At 34.6% G+C, this 20,186-nt stretch overlaps 1 protein-coding gene across 1 annotated transcript; it reads left to right on the forward strand.

Annotated features, from left to right (window-relative positions):
• Positions 1 to 1,285: 1,285 nt before the first annotated feature.
• On the forward strand, positions 1,286 to 5,798 carry LOC143543277 (uncharacterized). The gene is made up of 12 exons (XM_077035634.1): positions 1,286 to 1,563; positions 2,538 to 2,721; positions 2,788 to 2,856; positions 2,952 to 3,050; positions 3,148 to 3,227; positions 3,305 to 4,028; positions 4,125 to 4,738; positions 4,810 to 4,894; positions 4,984 to 5,035; positions 5,140 to 5,189; positions 5,271 to 5,318; positions 5,538 to 5,798. Exons 1-12 carry the CDS (start codon positions 1,292 to 1,294, stop codon positions 5,712 to 5,714), a joined length of 2,454 nt encoding a protein of 817 aa, XP_076891749.1. The 5' UTR covers positions 1,286 to 1,291; the 3' UTR covers positions 5,715 to 5,798.
• The last annotated feature ends 14,388 nt before the right edge of the window (positions 5,799 to 20,186 follow it).

The raw sequence follows: 20,186 nt of genomic DNA on the forward strand, positions 1-20,186 counted from the left end.
CTACCTAATCAGTTGGTACTTGACACAAAACAAAGATTTGCTATAGCTTATGGAAGGAAGAACCCGAGTGTGTTCACTGGCTAAACTCCAAGGAACCGAGGTATGTCGTGTATGTAAACTTTGGAAGTTTGACGGTGATGTCAGTACATGATCTGGTAGAATTTGGGAGGGGGGGGGGGGGGGGGGGGGCTTGTTAACAATAACCATTTTTTTCTTTGGATTATACACGTCGATTTAGACTAATCGTAGACAAATGTGCAAGGAATGGGAGGTTGGCATGGAGATCAGGAGGAACACGAAAAGGGATGAAGCGGGGAAACTTGTGAGAGGGCGTTGATGGATGGGTCAGAGGGTGAAAGAATAAGGAGGAAAGCTTTGGAGTGGAATAAACTAGCCGAAATGCAGCTAGTTCTAACGAATCATCTCATTTGGGCATGGAGAACCTTGTCAATGAAATCATCAAGTTATCAAGAAGCTAAATTTTGTTTTCTATATGTCATAACATTAATAAAAATAATAGGTTACACAAATAGTCTTCTGCTCTTAACTTTCACAAATTAATCTTATTGTTCCCATTGGTAACAGTGTCATCACCTTTTCTGTTCATGCGACGGGCAACCATCTAAATTTGGCATTAACACACCCACAAGTATAAACATCCATTTTTCGGGTTTAATATGTAAATGTTAATGCTCGTGTTAAAGGTGTTATTAGCATTGAAGGTACAATACACTTGTATGAGTGTTGAATATTTGGGGTGTTACGAAATGAGTGTAATCTTAGTCTTTTTCTTCCTCTTATTAAATCACCTTATACAAAGCATATAGTAATTTAGATTGCTACCTTATAACTACATATAAACATTGATTGAATCTTGGTGCCATACGAAGGCTATTGGTTCATTTGACGGTGTACAACTAAACCACATTTTTATTTTATTTTAAATCATTTCCTTTTTGTTTATTTTTTTATTTTAAATTATTTTATGTTATGTTTCTAGGACCAACCGAATTCGCATTAACATAAACAAAACCGATCCAGTTCGTATCGCAACAAACATCGTTTTAAATATATTATATGTTATATTATAAGCTATCTCAGTATTCTTAACTTCTACTAGTTTAATTTTTAATTTAGTATCACAACCGTAACAAAATTAACCGATGTCAAACGAATTCGTATCGTATCCGGATGGTTTTGTATAAGCTTTGGCCCCTTCCGTTCTTCGAATAAAATCACTTTCCTTAATAATCCTTGAAAATCTTGTAACAATGAATTGAAACCTGTATTAATGGAAACACAATCAAACCAAAACCCTAACACCAATATTAATAATCACCGGCGACGATCCTACGGCACAGCCACATCGACGGCGGAAATGGAGCCACAACATCACCGGACCACCGGCGAACTGCCGGCACTCGATTGCAACCTGACTTCTCTATGCGATCATATTCAATTGGAAGGATTTAATAATGGATCGTTTTCGGATGTAATCGTACAGGCCATGGGCGCTACGTATCATCTTCACCGTTTAATTCTCTCTCGAAGCTCTTACTTTAGGTTCATTTCAGTTATTATTGTTATGCACAATTGCATTAGTTCTAGGTTTCAATTAGCGTATTTAATAATTTTGTATGCTGAATAGGTCTAGTTTCAGAAATTAGGGGAATTTGCAAGTTTTGATAATTAGGGTTTTTTCATCAAGTGTTTATATTTTGTTTATGAAGTGTTTTGCGGGAAGTTCGTTTATGTTTGTTTGTTTAATAAATAATGTACTTGAAAAAGGAATTTCATGTGATTAAGTGAATCTGTGAATGAGTGAACATGAACAGAGGCTGTGTTTGGTCGGTTGTGTTCGTGAATGTTTGATAATGTGTTTGTTTATTAAAGGTTTTGACTTTTGACTTTTGTTTCACATGACATATTTATATAATTGGGGCTGTAAACAAACTACTTGCGGGAAGTTTTTTTATGTTCGTTCATTTAATAAATGAACGGACATGAACAAGGAATTCCGTTCGCTTAACTAAATGAACGGACATGAAGAGAGGCTATGCTCATTCAATTGTGTTCTTGAATGTTCGATAATATGTTTGTTCAGTAAAGGTTTTTAATACTTTTTAATGACTTTTCTAATGTTATTGTATAGTTTTAAGCAAGTTTATTAATTATAAAACAAAAAAAGATATGAGTATTATGTGATTAATTTATACGTAATGTTAACATGTGAATATGAATGTTAAAAAAAAACACAAACATGGTAGCCGGAGCGAACCATTGACAATGACCGTTCTCGGTTAGCCAAATACAATAAAACATTGTTTGTGTTCGTTTCGTTTGTGTTCATGAAGCGTTCACAAGCAGGTTCATATTTTTTTAAATGAAAGTGCATGAACAAGAAATTTTGTCCGGTTAGGTGTTCGTGAACCGTTCGTTTGTCTGATATAAGCTTAGAGAAGGAACATGAACAAGACCTTGTTCAGTTTGTTTGCAAACCTAAATATAATCAAGGTGGCCTTTATTGTGTTCTGTAGGAACATGCTTCATGGACCATGGAAAGATGCAAATACACCGGTTTTGACCTTGCATGTGGACGACAACAATGTTAACAGAGAGGCCATTGCTATAGCCTTGGCATACCTTTATGGATATTACCCTAAACTTGATAACAATAATGCATTCCGTGTTCTTGCTGCTGCATCTTTCCTTGATCTTCAGGTATCCCTATTTGTAAACTGCTCATTGTTCCTGCGTATGATTTAATCGTGTACACCTTTGTTGCAGGATTTATGTGAAATTTGCACCGACTTCATTATATCTGAACTCTGGACTACAAACTTCCTAGAATATCAGGTTTGAGGACAATGCTTGTTAGTACTGTTTATGTGCTATCATAAGATTCACATCTTTCAATGTTTATATTTGAATGCATTTTATGTTTACTATAGATGTTTGCTGAGGGCCAAGATTATGGCGAACATGGAGAGCGTGTTAGAAAAGCTTGTTGGGGATATCTTTGTCAAAGCGGGGCCATGGAGTTGAAAGAAGTAAGAAACATATCTCTTCACTTTGCAGCCCAGTTAAAGTATATGGTCTGATTTGTGTATTATATATGTTAATATTTCTGATTGTGTTTACTGATAGGTGCTTCCAAAACTTTCCTCACAAGCATTGCACGCTTTACTGACCTCTGATGAACTATGGGTCCCTAGTGAAGAAAACAGGTAAGGGACATTATATTCAAAAAGTAGATTGTTATCAAAGCAATATGTGAGTATTTGAACATTATCATTTTATAAAGGTTTGAACTGGCATTGTACATCCTCCTCACAAAAGGTGCATTTAGCAAGACACAACCTTTAGAACAAGTCGGTTTTGCTAAAGCGAAAGGGAAGAGTTTGGCCAGTGGAGTCAATGGTCAAACAACATCATCTGAATTAGCCTGTCTGAGTTTGAAAGACAATAAAGAAGGCCGTGACACCGCTCAAACCATCTTAGTTGAGCTTGCAGACCAGGTAGTTCATTCCCAAACACAAGTACAAGATTCCGTAACCACCAATAAGTCAAACATCGAGTTAAAGAGTCAATGCAACAGTGCACAGACCACAACCACTAGTGCAAGTGAGAATAATAACTACTCTTCTTCATATCAAGACATGACAACTGGCGGTGACATGACGGCAATGGAAGGGCCATCTGAAGAGGATCCATGCTATCAATTGAATAATAATAACTGGCTCGGTGGGGGCCAAAGATTTGGTAATGATGGCATGTCAAATGAATGGGGAAGATGTGGCATGCCTATGTCATGGGGTGGAAGAATTGTTGGCAGAAGGGAATATAAAACATATGCTAAAGGGATTTGTGAGTTGAATGGTGATGACTATGACACATTTGTTGATATCTTTGAAGGCGGTTCTCTTTTATATTGTAATATGAGTTTTGTGGCCCTTTTAAATGTGCGGAAGCAGTTAGAAGAATTAGGCTTCCCTTGCAAATCTGTTAATGATGCTCTCTGGCTTCAGGTTTCAAACTAACTTATTAATTTTTTGTCATTAAATTTACGGTAGTTCTAAAAATTTACATGCTTTTATGACTTTATGTTATCTTGTGGCTTGCAGACACTTTTGAGTCAACGAGTGCAGGAGATTGCAGCTGACACGTGCAAATGTTGTTGTCTTGTAAGTATGGCTTGTCAATGTAGGCCACAATACGGATTTGCACGCACAGGTTATTACATGCAAGATCATGATCAAAATACTGGAGCTACAGATGTGTATGTTACTGATGCATCTCAAGGTGAAGTAAATGGACTATTTCGCCCTGTACGCGTACATGTGCGGGGACCTATCGATGGGCTAGCGGGTATTGGACGTGGGTCCACTTATGTACCTGCAACTGCGTGGCCTCCAACCCGTCTTGTGTTTTCTCGTGTCCCGCTTAATATGGGGAATAGAAATTGTCAGCAGTCTCTTGGTAATGATGATTCTGAAAATAGAGTTGACCATAACGGGGAGCATGGTGGTGATGGGTTGACTGCTTTGGTTGGACTTAGTCAAGGTAGTAACACGGATGAAGCTGGGTGTTCAGTTGCAGGCCCAAGTAGTAGTGGTGTGCCCGTGCAGATGATGGATTCATCTGACAATGATACCACGGTTGAATGGGATAAGGAAAGTAGTTCTATTTTGTTGGATATGAAGACCCCTTTAAGTCATTTTCCTCCTTTCCGCTTTTCGTAAGTCAATAATTGTTTTTCATTTAAATATTTTATTTACTATTTTCAAATACCTTTTTTTTGTTGCATAGGGTTGAATTTCAAGAGGTTCACCGACTTAATGATGGTCAAGTTAAACACTCTCCAGAGTATTTCTATGCTGGTTCCTTGTGGAAGGTATGTTTGTTATATATATTCTTTGTGTAAAATATTGCAGAAGTTTTTAGACATTTTTCTTTTTTGGTTACCAAATTGGTTGTGTATAGGTAAGTGTTCAGGCTTTTAATGATGAAGATCCTCAAGGACGTCGAACTCTTGGTAATTTTCTGTCTAGTTCAATAATTTTACTTTTATAACTGCAGTGTTTAGTGCCCATATATATTAAACAAGTTCTATAATTTAATTTCAATTTTAATTTTCAGGACTGTTTCTTCACAGAAGGAAGGCAGAGATACCTGAATACCTTAGAAAGGTTGGTTATAATAAAATAATGTGTTAATCATTAATCAACTTATGACTAAGCTAACATAAATCTTATTATGTGTCTTTTCAGGTTCATATGTATGTGGATGCTCGCGAAAAGGTTACTGCTCGTTATCAGGTAAAAGTTCAAGTAAAATAATACCAAAAGGGTTCCTTTTCTCAATGAGTATTAGAGGTAGCAAATTGGGCTGGTCGAGTGGGTTGGCTAATGGGTCAAAGTGTGGTGGGTCATGTTGACCCCTGAACAATGTCAAAATAGAAAGAACATTTGGTAACATAACCTATATTGTATTTTTAGGCTGTAATGACTAATGACAGTTTTTATAAATATTTGCAGTTAATCTGTCCGTCAAAAAGAGAGGTGATGGTGTTTGGGAACTTCAAACAACCAGGAACCTTGCTGCCAAAAGCTCCAAAAGGATGGGGTTGGCGTACCGCTTTATATTTTGATGAGCTTGGAACCCATTTACAAAATGGGGCCTTGAGAATTGCTGCTGTAGTGCAACTTATATAGATTTATTATAGTCTTGTTAGTATTATAATATGTAATCATTGGTTATTAAGAAACTGTTACATGTAACTTGATAATTTTACACCTTATATGGTTATTGTCTATTCGCATTGGCCTTTTACATCTTTTTGTTGATATCTAGGTTATTTAAACAATCATTACAAAACAAAATCAATCTTAGATAAACCAATCTTAAACATAGAAGATAAGAATAGGGATGCAACAGAGCTTGAACCTCAAATAAAGCTCATTCAAGTTCGAGCCTTGACATGGGGAGATCAATTAGGCTAGTCGAGCCTTAACGAGCCTAGTGCATTTATAAGTGCTTCTATGTATTAATTTCAGTCTGCACACTCAAGCTTTGAGTCATTTATGGTACTGCAGCACAGGCTCAAGGTGATGGGCCCAAGCCAAACTCCAGCTCTCAGCCAAGCTCAAGCCTAGTTGAGCTTAGGTTTGGCTCGTTTACATCCCTAGCATAGAACAAAGTAAACCCATTTTATTATCAGTGAGCAGAATGTCATTAAAACCAAAAAAACAGAAACACTTTGCAATGCCATAAAAGGAACAATAGATAACCATGCAACTCAAAATAACAAAGGGTTTTCCAAAATAACATTGTTCTGGTTGAAATTGAAATTAAACTAACATCACTCTTGAGGGGTCTTCATACTTTCAAAGCTATTTATGATGTCATCATTGTGAATCTTGCAATGAACTTCACTCTCTATATAAGTGACCAAACGATCGTTCAACAACTCGTCACTAACCTTATTCTTCAGTTCTTTCTTCACAAAACTCAAACCCGAAAAAGCTCTCTCAACACTAGCAGTCGCAACCGGAAGGATCAACACCAATTTAATAAGCAGATACACTTCATGTTTTTTCACCTCCACAAGCTTCTTAGAGAGCTCTTTAACATCTTTTAATCCCATAATTATTTCATCTTTCCGCACGTCATTAATGTAGTTGTCGAGTTGATCATTGAGATGACACAAATCAGCACTTGAAAACTCATCAGGATATAACCCTGCAAGTCTAACCAACTTCAACTTATCAAAGGAACAAAAGGAATCAACGGGGCTTAAACCGCCCATACAAACAAGAACCTCCATAACTACCTCATCAAACCGACTGTTGAGTTCTTGAAGGTGTAGGTCAATTATTGCAAAAAACACATCAACTTGATAATGATGAAGGTTGGTTTCGGTTGGCTTTTTGTGTCTATCTTTAAACCGAGGGGTATGCACGTCTTCCATATTTAGAACTTCGATGTCGTTTTTGTTGCAAAACAAAACAACCGAGCTTAAGAGAGTTTCCCATCCTTCATCTCTTATTATTTGCAATCGTTCCTTAACCGACTTCACAAGTGACATTGCACCAACAATATTCTCATCTTTTTTCTGCAAAACAATGCTCAATTCATTTGTAACCTCAAATACTGTCTTCATCAAATGTGCCGAGAACACAAAGTCAAAATTCTCGATAGTGTCAAGCGTATCTCTCCTAAGATGACTATATCCGATTCTATCATAATGTAGAGGTGAAAACGGAGTCTCGTTCACAACCTCGTCAAGTATGTCAAGTATCACAGGATAAAACTCGATGAAATTCAAAACCAACTTATAAGGCTCCCAACATTTAACCTTATGAAGTAAAGAAAAGTTGTTTTCGATTTTTAAATCGTCAAAAGCTTGTGTAACTTTCTGGAACTGACTTTCTTTCAGCATGCCATTTTCCTTAAACGAAACTAGAACCACATTTAACAAATCTTCAAGATAGATAAATAACCAAATAACATGCTTATTTTTTTGTTGGGTAATCTCAGCAAGTGTTTGTTCAAGATTATTAGCAAAACAATGAACGTGATAAGCCGATCACGTGTCTTTCTTGATTAACGTTCGAAGACCACTAAAGTCACCAACCAGATTACTAACTCCATTATAACCTTGCCCGCAAATAATAAACCGGCTTAACGAATGCTTCTCTAGCAAAGCATAAACTGCGTTTTTCAAAGATGAATCCGTCCTATCCTCCATGACATTCATGATACCAAGAAACCTCTCTTATCACATCTCCTGTTTTATCAACATACCTCACACACATCAAGATCGGATAGTTTTCTTCGTAACCAGAATAAGTATCCACCAATATGGCAAAATAGTCGCCACCAATGTCTTTCACAATGGATTTTGTTGTTTCTTTTGAACATGTGCGAATCAGATCTCTTTCGATTAATGGAACTTTCTTGATTACATCATCATTAATATTCTCATCATATGCGGATAACATTTCTAGAAGCCCAACAACATCACCTTTGTCGGTTGGTCCGGGAAACCCTTCACCTTGTGGTTCCACTCCTTCGTCTAACAGGAACCTAATACAAAGAAGAGGGGCGACTAGTGGATGTCGGGACTGTTTGATACTTAAGTAAGAGGTCAATACCGATAAACTAGTAAACTGTCTATGAAAAATGCGAGCAAATGAGCCTGCATTTTCCAAATATTGCAAATCAGTACTGTCATCTGAATCACTCAGTGTTTCCATTTCAGTTTCTTGAGTTTGGTTGTCAAGATCATTGTTAGAGTGAGTTGAGGATGAAGCATCTTCCCCCTTTGTCTTCGTAACGAACTCATCAAGTGTCCCCTGCTTCTGTTTCTTCTTTTTTGATGAATCATTGTCATTCGTGTTCATTGTCTGGTAAATATTAAGACATATACAGGTTTAGAAAGAAATGAGGACTACAACTTTTTTTTTTAAATATAAATATAATCTTGTATTTTATTTATTTTTTTGGTGCATATCATAGGTGATATTATAAAAACTAGGTAATAGGACCACGCGTTACGGAAAAGCCATTTAACGGTACAAAAACAGCTGTAAAAACATTGAACCACACACGCGCATAAGCGTGTTAACTCGGGCGTTGCGGCACGTTCAAACTTAAAATAACAAAATTTAGTCCAAAGCGTAACGCACTACCGTAGAAAAGAATAACCAAGTCGTGATGGTAAAAAACCTTATGAGGGGGATACTTGTTAACTTGGTAAATTTAATTAAAGTGGAAAGAGACACATTGTAAGTTTGAGATGGGCTATTATGTAAAATAAAAAACATGCAATAAGTGTTTGTACAAAAAGAAGAAATACTTATAAAATTTGAATTGTAAGTTTGCCTCACATAAAAAAGTTGCAAAATTTTATAAAGTTATATTAATAAACTGTATGCTAATCAAACATTACATCAAAATAGAAGCCAAGCAGGCAACAAGTTACGCTTCTAGCCCTTCTGATAGCAAAACTAAGTTTGCAAATCACTTAAGCTTGTTTTATGTATGATTATTGTCGGTTTTCGATTATAACCGGTTACGGTTCCTAACCGGTTTTTGAGTGAAAAACCCCTAAGATATGTAATCAGTTCAGTTCGGTTATTAACCGGTTAACCCGATAATAAGCTATTGAAATTAACCTTATTAACACTAGCCTACGTTCAGTTAACCAGTTACAAACTGGTACTAACCGGTTTCAGTACGGTTCGGTTAACCGGTTAGGATTTGGTTTAGTCAGTTAGTTAGAAATTTGTTTTATGAATGCTTAACTACCTTAACGTTAAATATTAGTTAGTTCCGGCTTTGATTTTGTGACTTGGTAAACTACAATAAACAAAATGCATGCTTAAGTCACATAAAATCTTTACATAGAAATGGAGAATGTTTGTTTACCTGCTGATTTTACAGAGAGAATCGGAGAAGACGGCAACAAATGAAATGAAATGGTGAAAAGTGAAAACCAACCAAGCTAGGTCAAATAGTAACAGTGGTAAATCTTCTCAGTTTTCAACATGGAATTTAAAAGGTTTTGGGCTTTTTGTCAATTTTGGGCCTTTGGAGAAACGTCCAACAGTTTTGCTGCTTTTTTTTTTTTTTTTTTTTGATAAAATGACAAAAGACTTCCTTTATGTTTGACTTGATTTTCATTAGACATCCTTTAAATGAAAGAAATAGCAAAAGACATACATCATGTTTCAAATCCCTTTCACGTTACGTCCTTTGACACTAACCTGGTTAATTTTTCTCGTTAAATCTAGACATGTGCAAGGCATGTGAGGGTAGTATTGTAATTTTACAATTTATTTAATACTTAAAGTAAAATGGTATATTTATCGATAAAAATATAATTCTCCCAAACTCTCTCTCTCTCTACTTCCTTTCCATCTCTACACCACATATTCCACCGGACCACCACCACCACTGCACCACCACACATGCAAACACCTATGACGGTGGTTCCCGAAACCCAACTGTTTTACTGGAGGATGAAACTAGATTTCCGGCAACACAGATCCCACCACTGCCACCACCTCGTTCTGCCACCAACCAACCTCCAGCAACCACCACCATCTACGCCTATCACCACCACTACGCCTATTACAACCACCCTATAGATCCAGATCCGTGAAGATTCAGTTTGTTTGTGTCGGAGACTTGGCAGGTTTATTGTTTTGCGATGGTAACCATTCATAAGATATTAAGGACGACGATGGCAACCACGGCCTCCCCTGCATCTCAATCAGATCTAGGGTTTGTCTTCTTTTTGTATGACGACTCAAAACAAATGATTTATGAGATAAAATTAGGGGGTTTAAGTAAAATCGAGCCATGGTACTATTGAAGGTGAAGGATTAGGAGTGATATGAAGAGTGGACAGTGCTTTGAATGAGATAAGTTTGGGTTTGTGTTGCAGACGAGGGATGAAATCTGGAGGTGATTCGAGACACCATTTATTGGAATTGATTTAAATAGGGAGAGGTTGTGTAGGAGCTGATAGTGTTGGTCACTGTGTTGTTGCGGAGACAGTGGTGATAGGCGGAGGCGCCGGTGGTTAGCCAGAGACGATGGTGATAGGCGGAGGCGCCGGTGGTTAGCCGAAGACGGTGGAAGTTTCCAAAGACAAGGGTGGTCGGTGAAAGAGAGTTCGGTGAGAGAGAGTTTGAGAGAAAGAGTTATATATATTTTTATTATTTTACTTTTAAGTATTAAATAAATTGTAAAATTACAATACTACCCTCACATGCCTTGCACATGATAATATTTAACGAAAAAAATTAACTTGGTTAGTATCAAAGGACGTAACGTGAAAGGAATTTGAAACATGAGTTATCCCTTTTGCTATTTCTTTCATTAAAGAACGTCTAATGAAAATCAGGTCATACGTAAAGGACGTCTTTTGCCATTTTGTCTTTTTTTTTCTTGGGCTCCGATTGTGAGGTAGATCTTGAGGAGGTCTCGGACTTCGAAAGCATACCCACTGTCCCAATCCAACCGAACCCGATCTTTTATTAAGAAACTAATTTCTTTCTCTTCCACTTACACAACCCAATCAAATTTAATATTTCACTCATTATCACAACCCAATATAAACCAACAATTTATTAAATATAAATATGATTTATTTTATTATATACAAAACTCACTAAATAAAATAACAATAATACTTTAAATAATGTAAAAGAATAATATACAAAAGTACCAAAGTTGTATAATAAAATATATATCAATTGATTGTAAACATGAATTGGTGGAGCAAATGGATTGGTGGCCACAAACAAATTTGAAGTTTTTTTAATGGAAAAAGTGTTTTACTAACTATTATTATATATATTAAAAACCATTTTTTCATCATCTCACATTCTTTGCTATTCATCAGATGTGTGGTGCATAAGACTTACACGTCATAGCCTTTCGATCAACTTGGTTATGATGTGTTGTGTTGTATTTGTTTTCAACCGATGGTTTTCACTTTCACAATTCATCTGTCTGCTCTACCAAACCCTAACTCGGAATCACCAACGATGTTGTTGTCGGGGCGCTGGACGGCGATGCTGCTGTTGTGGTTCCGTATTTAGTCGGCCGGTGAAGGTAGTGGTTACTTCAATGGTAGTTTTGTGCGTTTCTGTTGTCCGATTATACCACTGAACGAATTGTTTATAAGTGGATTGCCCTTTCTCTTTTGCAGGTGAATCGTTCGTATAAGTTAACTTAAATCGTTCGTCCCTTTCTCTTTTGGTAGTTAATCTGTTTATGTATGCTACAGTTGCGTGAAGTCTGTTTTTGAATAGGGTATGATTCAAAATTTCTTAATTTACTTTCTGATCTTATCGAATTAGCTTGCTTTAGTGTTTGATTTTTTTACTTTTACTTGGTTTGATAAGCTATAAGATTTGATTGTCGACGCGAAATTTATTATTTCTGTTTTTAACTGAATCTAAAGATGGTGGCTTTCTTTTATAGGGTTTGACTGAAATTGGGGGTTGTAGGTTATTGTGATATGCAACATTTGGGCGTTTTCTTACAAGTGAGTATGAAATTGCAAACATAATTTAATGTTGATTTGCTATTGCTCCAGGTTGGTAACTTTTTTTTATTCTTTATTAGCATAATGAAACTGTAACTTAGTTTGTAGGGTTTGTGATAGGAATTTGGATACTTAGCTAAAATTGTGAATTTTTGTCTGATGTTGCATTTGAACATAATTTCATTAGTAAGATCACTGTAAGTTCGACACACTGTGACTGTGTATCAGGTACCATTACTTCTATACGTACTTGCGTATGTTATGATGAGATTATATTCATCTACATTATAATTTATATACTTCATATGTTTGTCTCCAGTAGCGAGGTATCAAGCATGGGTGAAAATCAAGAGAAAAACATGTTTTTAATAGAACAAGGTAAATAGGTAACAAGGTAAAACTAATTTTGGTGTTGTATGGGTTTTATGTTATAGAGTTAAATTAAAGATGCCCATTATGAATATAGAATCTAATGGGTTAGAATTATTCAATATGATGATTAAACCCATTGAAACAATGCATTTGATCATGTATATATCAATTCAATGATTTTGATTGTTTAAAATTAACATGATGTGTTTATAAATAAAAATGCAGGTGTTATTTATAAAGTCTGAGCATCTGCAGCTACAAGAACAGATGGTAAGACATATTACTGATTTTATAAAAGGAAAACAAGTATGTTCATAATGTCTACTTGCAATAGTCTCTATTTTAATAATTTGTCTGTAAGTTCAATTTTAGTTTTAATAACAACTTTTCTTGCATATCTAAGGAACTGGACATTAGCTTTTAATTGTACAAGGATGATTTCAACGAATTTGAAAGCAATGATGTGAAACACAGATGGTTTAAACATGAGAATGCCACATTTCTCCAGGTAAAAACCAAACGCCTATTATATTATCAACGTAAGTTTGAACCTCATATCTAATGTCCAATAGATGTGGACAGCTTCGCAAGAAGGCAAAACAATAGGTAAAGTCACCATGGTATAGCTAGACAAGATTTTCAAGACTAGATATTCAAGGGAAGTGGAAACACTAGGCAACGACAAGAGCCAACTATTTTGTATATAACTAGCACTGACTAACCAACGATAAGCACCAAATGTATCATTAGTAAGAAGCAGCATGTGTAAATGGCATGGTATATCTATACTATATAATAAATAAAGGTTTTTTCTTGACACGTGTCATTCTCTGGTTCCTTCGTACTCTTTTTTCCCGCTCCTCTCTCCTATTAATTATACATTAAACATACATGTTTTTTAATTCATTTTGATTTTTATAATTGCTTTTACAAAACATATTTTATTTAAAAAAAGTTAGGTTTGTTTATTAAACATTTTTATAATTGAACATTTTTCATCATTTAACTTCTCTAATGTCAATTATATCGTTTTTTATATATAAAAAAACATTTACGAATATATGAATTATTTTAGCCCTTTGTAACGCCCGTTAATTCCGGTTTCAAGAATTAAAGCTTGTAGAGTATGTATAATTCTCGGGATTTCTCTGACGTTTTTCGGAAGCCTTTGCGTCATCTCGGTACGTTAAACCATTTAACTTTCCTTCCATTTTGCCTTACACTTCAATTTGGAGGGACTTGGATGTAACTTTTGTTTTTATATCATAAAACAAAACAAACCCTAACCCTAACTCCTACCAGCAACCGATTGCAGCAGCTACAGCCCTCCCACCTCGTTTTCTGTGCAGCTCCAGCCGAGTTCCAGCCCTCCCGAGTCTAATTCAAGGTCGGTATTAAGTGTCTAAAAATCTTTTACACCTTAATTGATCATATTAACGCGTTTATTGGTCGTTAAGATTGAGCTTTGATGATAACAGCTTGCTGACAAATTCGTATACTTTTATTGTAGGGTCTGTAACACGATGTTAATCCACTATTTTTGATCTATTCTTGATTCCATGATGTTCTACTTTGAGTCTAGTTTCCAGAAAGGTATAATACGTAATTTTTGGACGAGATTTGAATGGTTTTTATGATTTTATAGAATCGAGTGTCAAAGCTGATGCTGGATGACGGATTCTGGTCTGTCTTCCTGACGTCATAACCTTTTTTCGACAGGTCCAAATTGGTTGGTTCCACTTTTGGAAGTTATTATTTTGAGTTAGGAACCAAACCCAATTGGAATCGTTTAATTTGGTTCGGTAATGAATTTTATAAAAATAAAACCATTTTGTTGCGCACTGAAATAGCTGCACGTACCTTGTTGTGTTGGAGGAATTTTTATAATTTTTGTGTCCAATAGAAAAATATAATAAAAATATTTTTATAAACCTAAGACATTTATTAAAGTCTGGTAAAAATTTAATAATTTATTTCAAAGGTTATCCTATATAATTAAATGCATCTTCGCATGCAAAAATCTTCACGTTTTACTCGTTATTGATCGATAAGTTCGTTTTAGGCTTAACCGGTGGATGTTCAATTGTGTTCTTGTCGGGGCTGTTTGAAGTGAGTTTTTGCACCACAATCTTCCTAGGTATGTCCCGTATATCATACTCAAAGATCATGTTCTTAGGTGTTCGTTAAGTTGATCAACTAGTTGTAGTTTGATTGTTATGTTCGGTTGTCTAGAATTGTTGAGTTTGATACGTTAATCGGTTGGATGACCAACCGAATCAGTTTGCATGGCCCTAGGGGAGTCTAAGGGCTGTGGGAAAATTATTGTTTTGATGCTCGGGGCTGTTGTGGTTAGTGCTTCGTCAATCGAGTCGGCGGTGCGCGAATTTTCGTTTAAACGGTAAAGTAAGAGTTGTAAAAAGTAACCGTCAACCCTATCAACTCGGGTGCCATAATCTTGACGAATGAAAAGATTTAAAATGGAATTTGGTCCATTCGGGGCTGATTCGTTTAACAAATGGTTTTAAGGTTTATTGCACGCGCATTCGACCCGAATTGATTTTCCTTGAGCCTTGGGCCAAGTCGTTGGGCCTTGGGCCAAAGTGTTGGGCTTGAACGGCCCATTAGTCAAGAATGTTTTTACGGTCTAGTTTTGTAATGTGTTGTGTATAATTTACAGGCCCTTGCTTGTGATTGTGCACTTAGGGATTTTCCTAGCTCGTTGCAAGTCTTCGATTGATTTCAGGTGAGTTCTCGATGCCCCATTTAACTTTTTTTAAGTTTTGGGCTAGCATGCACAACTAAGTGTTTTTCTTACTTGATGAAATGTTTTGAATGGTTTTACATAGGCTTGCTAGTATCGGTAGGCCTTGGAATGTTATGGAATGTGTATGTATATATATATTTATATATATTTAGAATGACCATTATTTGGCGAATGTTGTAGTCGTCTCGACTACTGAATGTTACGTATGCCTACCTTGTGTTTGCATGCGCCGAATGTTACGCGTTTGGGTTGTACGTTTGCTCGACCCTGAATGTTTGTAGTCGTCTTGACTACTGAATGTTGCGTATGCCTACTTCGTGTTTGCATGCGTTGAATGTTACATGTTTGGGTTGTACGTTTTCTCGGCCCTGAATGTTATTATTGAATTATATATATATATATATATATATATATAGTGATATATATAGGAATGCACGTATAGAGATGCTCATACGTAAGGATGATTATTTATTTGAATGTGGTGACCTAATCGATGTACTTCCGTTTACCGTTTTAAAACCGTTGGAATGATTATTAAAAATGTTGCTACTTATTTAAAACTTGAACTTACTCAGCTTAAGCTGACTTTGTGTGCATGTTAGTGTGAGTTTCAGGTTAGGAAGAGGATGCCTTATCGCTTGGACGTGCATGGAGCTACTTGGACGGTGAAGGGCATACTGAAATGAAGAATTACTTACAAACCTTTTATTTCAAAAGACTTTTAAAAGTTATAATTAATTTTGATTTTGAGAACTTATTCATCTATTTACGTTTTTCGCCAAATTATACTCTGTAATGTTATTTTAATGCAAAGAATTGTTTTTAAGTTTATTTAATTTCTCAAGTGTTTTGTATGATTACCAACTGTGGGGTTTCCCGGGGTTCGGGGCCTTACACCCTTAAAACTTACTCAGGTTCATTATTAAAAACACGTGGATCTTTAACTGAACAAGACCCGTCTTTTTTTTTCTCTGTAGCCGTAATCTTTTTCTTTCTATCCATATATTGCTGATTAAAACCATATTGATTCTCTTTTACTGCACATTTTTCGACTAATCAAAAGCTTTCTTCCACCTATGACAGGTTCGTTTTGTTATGATTGTACCAGTTGTGTTCTAAAATACCATCCTACTTTAGTTACCATATATTTAGCGGATCATCTAATGTATCGAAATAAATATTTAGAGATTTATGATTTATTTTTAAGTTTGTGACTTATAGTTGCAATTTAATTTTGTACTTATTTAATATAATACTTAACTTTATTTATACTTCTTTTAAATTGTTAAATTGTTCAACCCGTGCAGACACGGGTACCTAACCTAGTATATATATATATATATATATATATATATATATATATATATATATATATATATATATGGGATGGATCATTAGAGAAGTTAAGTTACAGCGAGAAGTGCGAGAAGTCAATCTGGGCCACACATTTAATTTTCAATCTTACATGATTAAAAATATATGAAAAGAATATTAAAGTAATATAAATTTATTCTTTCTCCAATTAATATATATTATTAAACCATATGAGTTACATTTCGAACTAATATAATTAATATAATCAAAATAACTAAAATAATTAAAAAAATCAATAAATTCATAAAACAATAAATTTATCTTTATAATTTTCTACCCTATATCTTAAGTTCATCTTACACAACTATAATTTTTTCTTACACCCCTTCAAATGTTTCCTACATATCTTTAATATTTTTCACACACGTCTTAATTTTTTTCATACTCATTTTCAATTATCTTCATACGTATGTTTTTCGTCCTACACATCTTCTTATGTTTCCTACGCATATTTAATTTATTCATACACATCTTTAATTTCTTCCTACACATCTTTAATTTTCTCATACACATATTAATTTTTTTTCCCTACACATCTTTAATTTTCTCATGCACAACATATTTTTTTTCCTACACATCTACATTCGTCATACACTTTTTTTTTCTTCCTACACATCTTCAATTTTTTCCTACGCATATTTAATTTCTTCCTACACAGCTTCAAATATTTCCTACACATCTTTAATTTCTCATACACATTTTAATTTTTTTCCCTAGACATCTTTAATCTTCCTACACATCTTCAATTTTTTCCTACGCATATTTAATTTCTTTCTACACAGCTTCAAATTTTTCCTACACATCTTTAATTTCTCATACACATCTTAATTTTTTTCCCTACACATCTTTAATTTTCTCACACACATCTTATTTTTTTTTCTACACATTTTCAATTTATTCGTACATATTTTTTTTCCATCTTACACATCTTCGAACTATTTTTATTTTTTTTACAAAGGAGTAATCAAAGATGAAGACACTATTTTACTTAAATCTTATAAATTAAAAATTGTTTATTGATTGAAAAAAGAACAAAATTTAATCTTACACTAACATATAATGAAATAAATAAATTGTAATTTACAAATCATAAATTAGTGATATTCATGCTTTGACTTTTATTTAGGGATAGATAAAATAAATTAAATGATTAATTATTTTATTCTACCTAAACTATCATTTTCTTATTTATTTTAATGTTTTTTAAATTTTATTAATTACAATAAATGCAATAATGTTTCAACCATTGATTAATAATCTAATGGTTGAGATCACTTATCGCACTTCTCGTTATAAGAATCACTTCTGAAATGAACCTATATACATATATATATATATATATGGTTGATATCACTTCTCGCACTTCTCATTATAAGAATCACTTTTGAAATGAACTTAATCCTATATATATATATATATATATATATATATATATATATATATATATATATATATATATATATGTTATGTACATTTCAAAACCAACACATTTTGTACGAAGAGCATGTATAAAAAGCAACAGCCACTTAGTAAGTTTGCGACCAAACTACCCGTGCGTTGCAAGTCACCTTAGTAAGGCTACCACCAAACTAACCTCGTGCTGCAACGCGCGGGTTACAAAAACTTCTTATTATTATTTTGTCGCTCATTTCCATAACTTGTGTTTAGAGTCCACGTGACCACGCTTCTCATTTAGCCCGTATTGATCAATGGTTTATAAATTTTTGTTTTCACACACTTTTATGATGTTTGGAATTTTTGGTGTTGCTTTTTTTTTTTTTCTTTTTGATAAAAAGTCAAATCAAACAAAAGTTAGTCTTCAGAAACTCTCTTGGTGGCACTTTGGTCATGGTGGTTTAAAAACAGCGTTAAGTTTTCAATTTTAGAAACAACTTAATAATGTTAATTCATTCATAGACGTCAAAAAGAAAATTAGCGTAATTATCATTATGAAGATTATGTAGATCTTTATAACATTCGGAGTAAATTACTAAAATCGTTCATGGCGTTTTTGTCACTTTCATATAATTTTTATTATTATTATTATTATATATGCAGTCGGACCCTTGGGGTTTCACAAGTCTTGCCAATTTCGTCTAACTCGCTAACCCCGTCAATTCTTCAACATTAAATCATGGGCATTATTTTACCAAATTCTTTGTATAGGTAAAGTGGTGAGGCATTTAATGATGAAGATCCCCAAGAATGTCGAACTCATGGTAATGTTTCATCTTGTTAAATAATTTTACTTGTATTTGTAGAACTCCTGGTAATTTTTCCATCTATATTATGAATTAATACTTTGGTAACTTTACACCTTGTATGCATGAAGCTGGCTTATGTTGTTTGTCATTTAAGTTAGCATAATGCATGAAAGCTGCTAACAAGAGCACATAATAAATTAAGTTATGAGAAACAAAATCCCTTTGCATTGCCTTAAAGAACAAGGTACAATCATTCAACTTCAAATAATAATGGGTTGTACAAAATAAAATAACATAACTCTAGTTGAAGAATCAAAAATAAACTTACAACTACACTTGAGGGGTCTTCATAATTTCAAAGTTACTTATGATGTCCTCATTGTGAATCTTGCAATGAACTTCGCTCTCTATATAAGTGACCAAACGATCGTTTAACAGGTCGTCACTAACCTTATCCTTCAGTTCTTTCTTCACAAAACTCATAGCCGAAAAAGCTCTTTCAACACTAGCCGTCGCAACCGGAAGGATCAACACCAACTTAATAAGCAAATAGACAAGATTATACACTTCATGTTTTTTAACTTCCACAAGCTTCTTAGAGAGCTCTTTAGCATCTTTTAATCCCATAAACCTTTCATCTTTCCGCACGTCATTAATGTAGTTGTCGAGTTGATCATTGAGATGACACAAGTCAACACTCGAAAACTCATTAGGATAAAATGTTGCAAGTCTAAGCAGCTTTTGCTTATCAAAGGAGCAAAAGGACTCGACAGGACTTAAGCTAGCCATACAAATAAGCAACTCCATAACTACCTCATCAAACCGACTGTTGAGTTCTCGAAGTTGTAGATCAATGGTGGCAAAAAACGCCTCAACTTGAAAACGATGAAGGTAGGTTGTGTTTGGTGGGTCGCGTTTATTTCTTAATCGAGGGATATGCATGTCTTCTATTATTGGAACTTTAATGTCGTGTTTGTTGCAAAACAAAACAACCGAATTTAAGAGAGTTTCCCATCCTTCGTCTCTTACTATTTGCAATCGTTCTTTAACCGACTTCACAAGTGACATTGCAGCAACAATATTCTCATCTTTCCTCTGCAAAACAATGCTCAACTCATTTGTAACCTCAAATACCGTATTCATCAAATGCGCCGAAAACACAAAGTCAAATTTCTCGATTGTGTCAAGCGTATCACTCGATAAAAGAAAACTCATCCCGATTCTATCATAATGTAGAGGTGAAAACGGAGACTCGTTCGCAACCTCGTCAATTATGTCGAGAATCACAGGATAAAACTCAATGAAATTCATAACCAACTTATAAGACTCCAAACATGTAATCCCTCGATTAAAACATTTTTCATTTTCAAATTTTAAATCGTCAAAAGCTTGTGTAACTTTTTCGAAC

Source organism: Bidens hawaiensis, unplaced genomic scaffold (assembly GCF_021521415.1).
Source record: "Bidens hawaiensis isolate Kalapana, Puna unplaced genomic scaffold, B.hawaiensis_p1.1 tig00013115_1, whole genome shotgun sequence".
NCBI lineage: Eukaryota > Viridiplantae > Streptophyta > Magnoliopsida > Asterales > Asteraceae > Bidens > Bidens hawaiensis.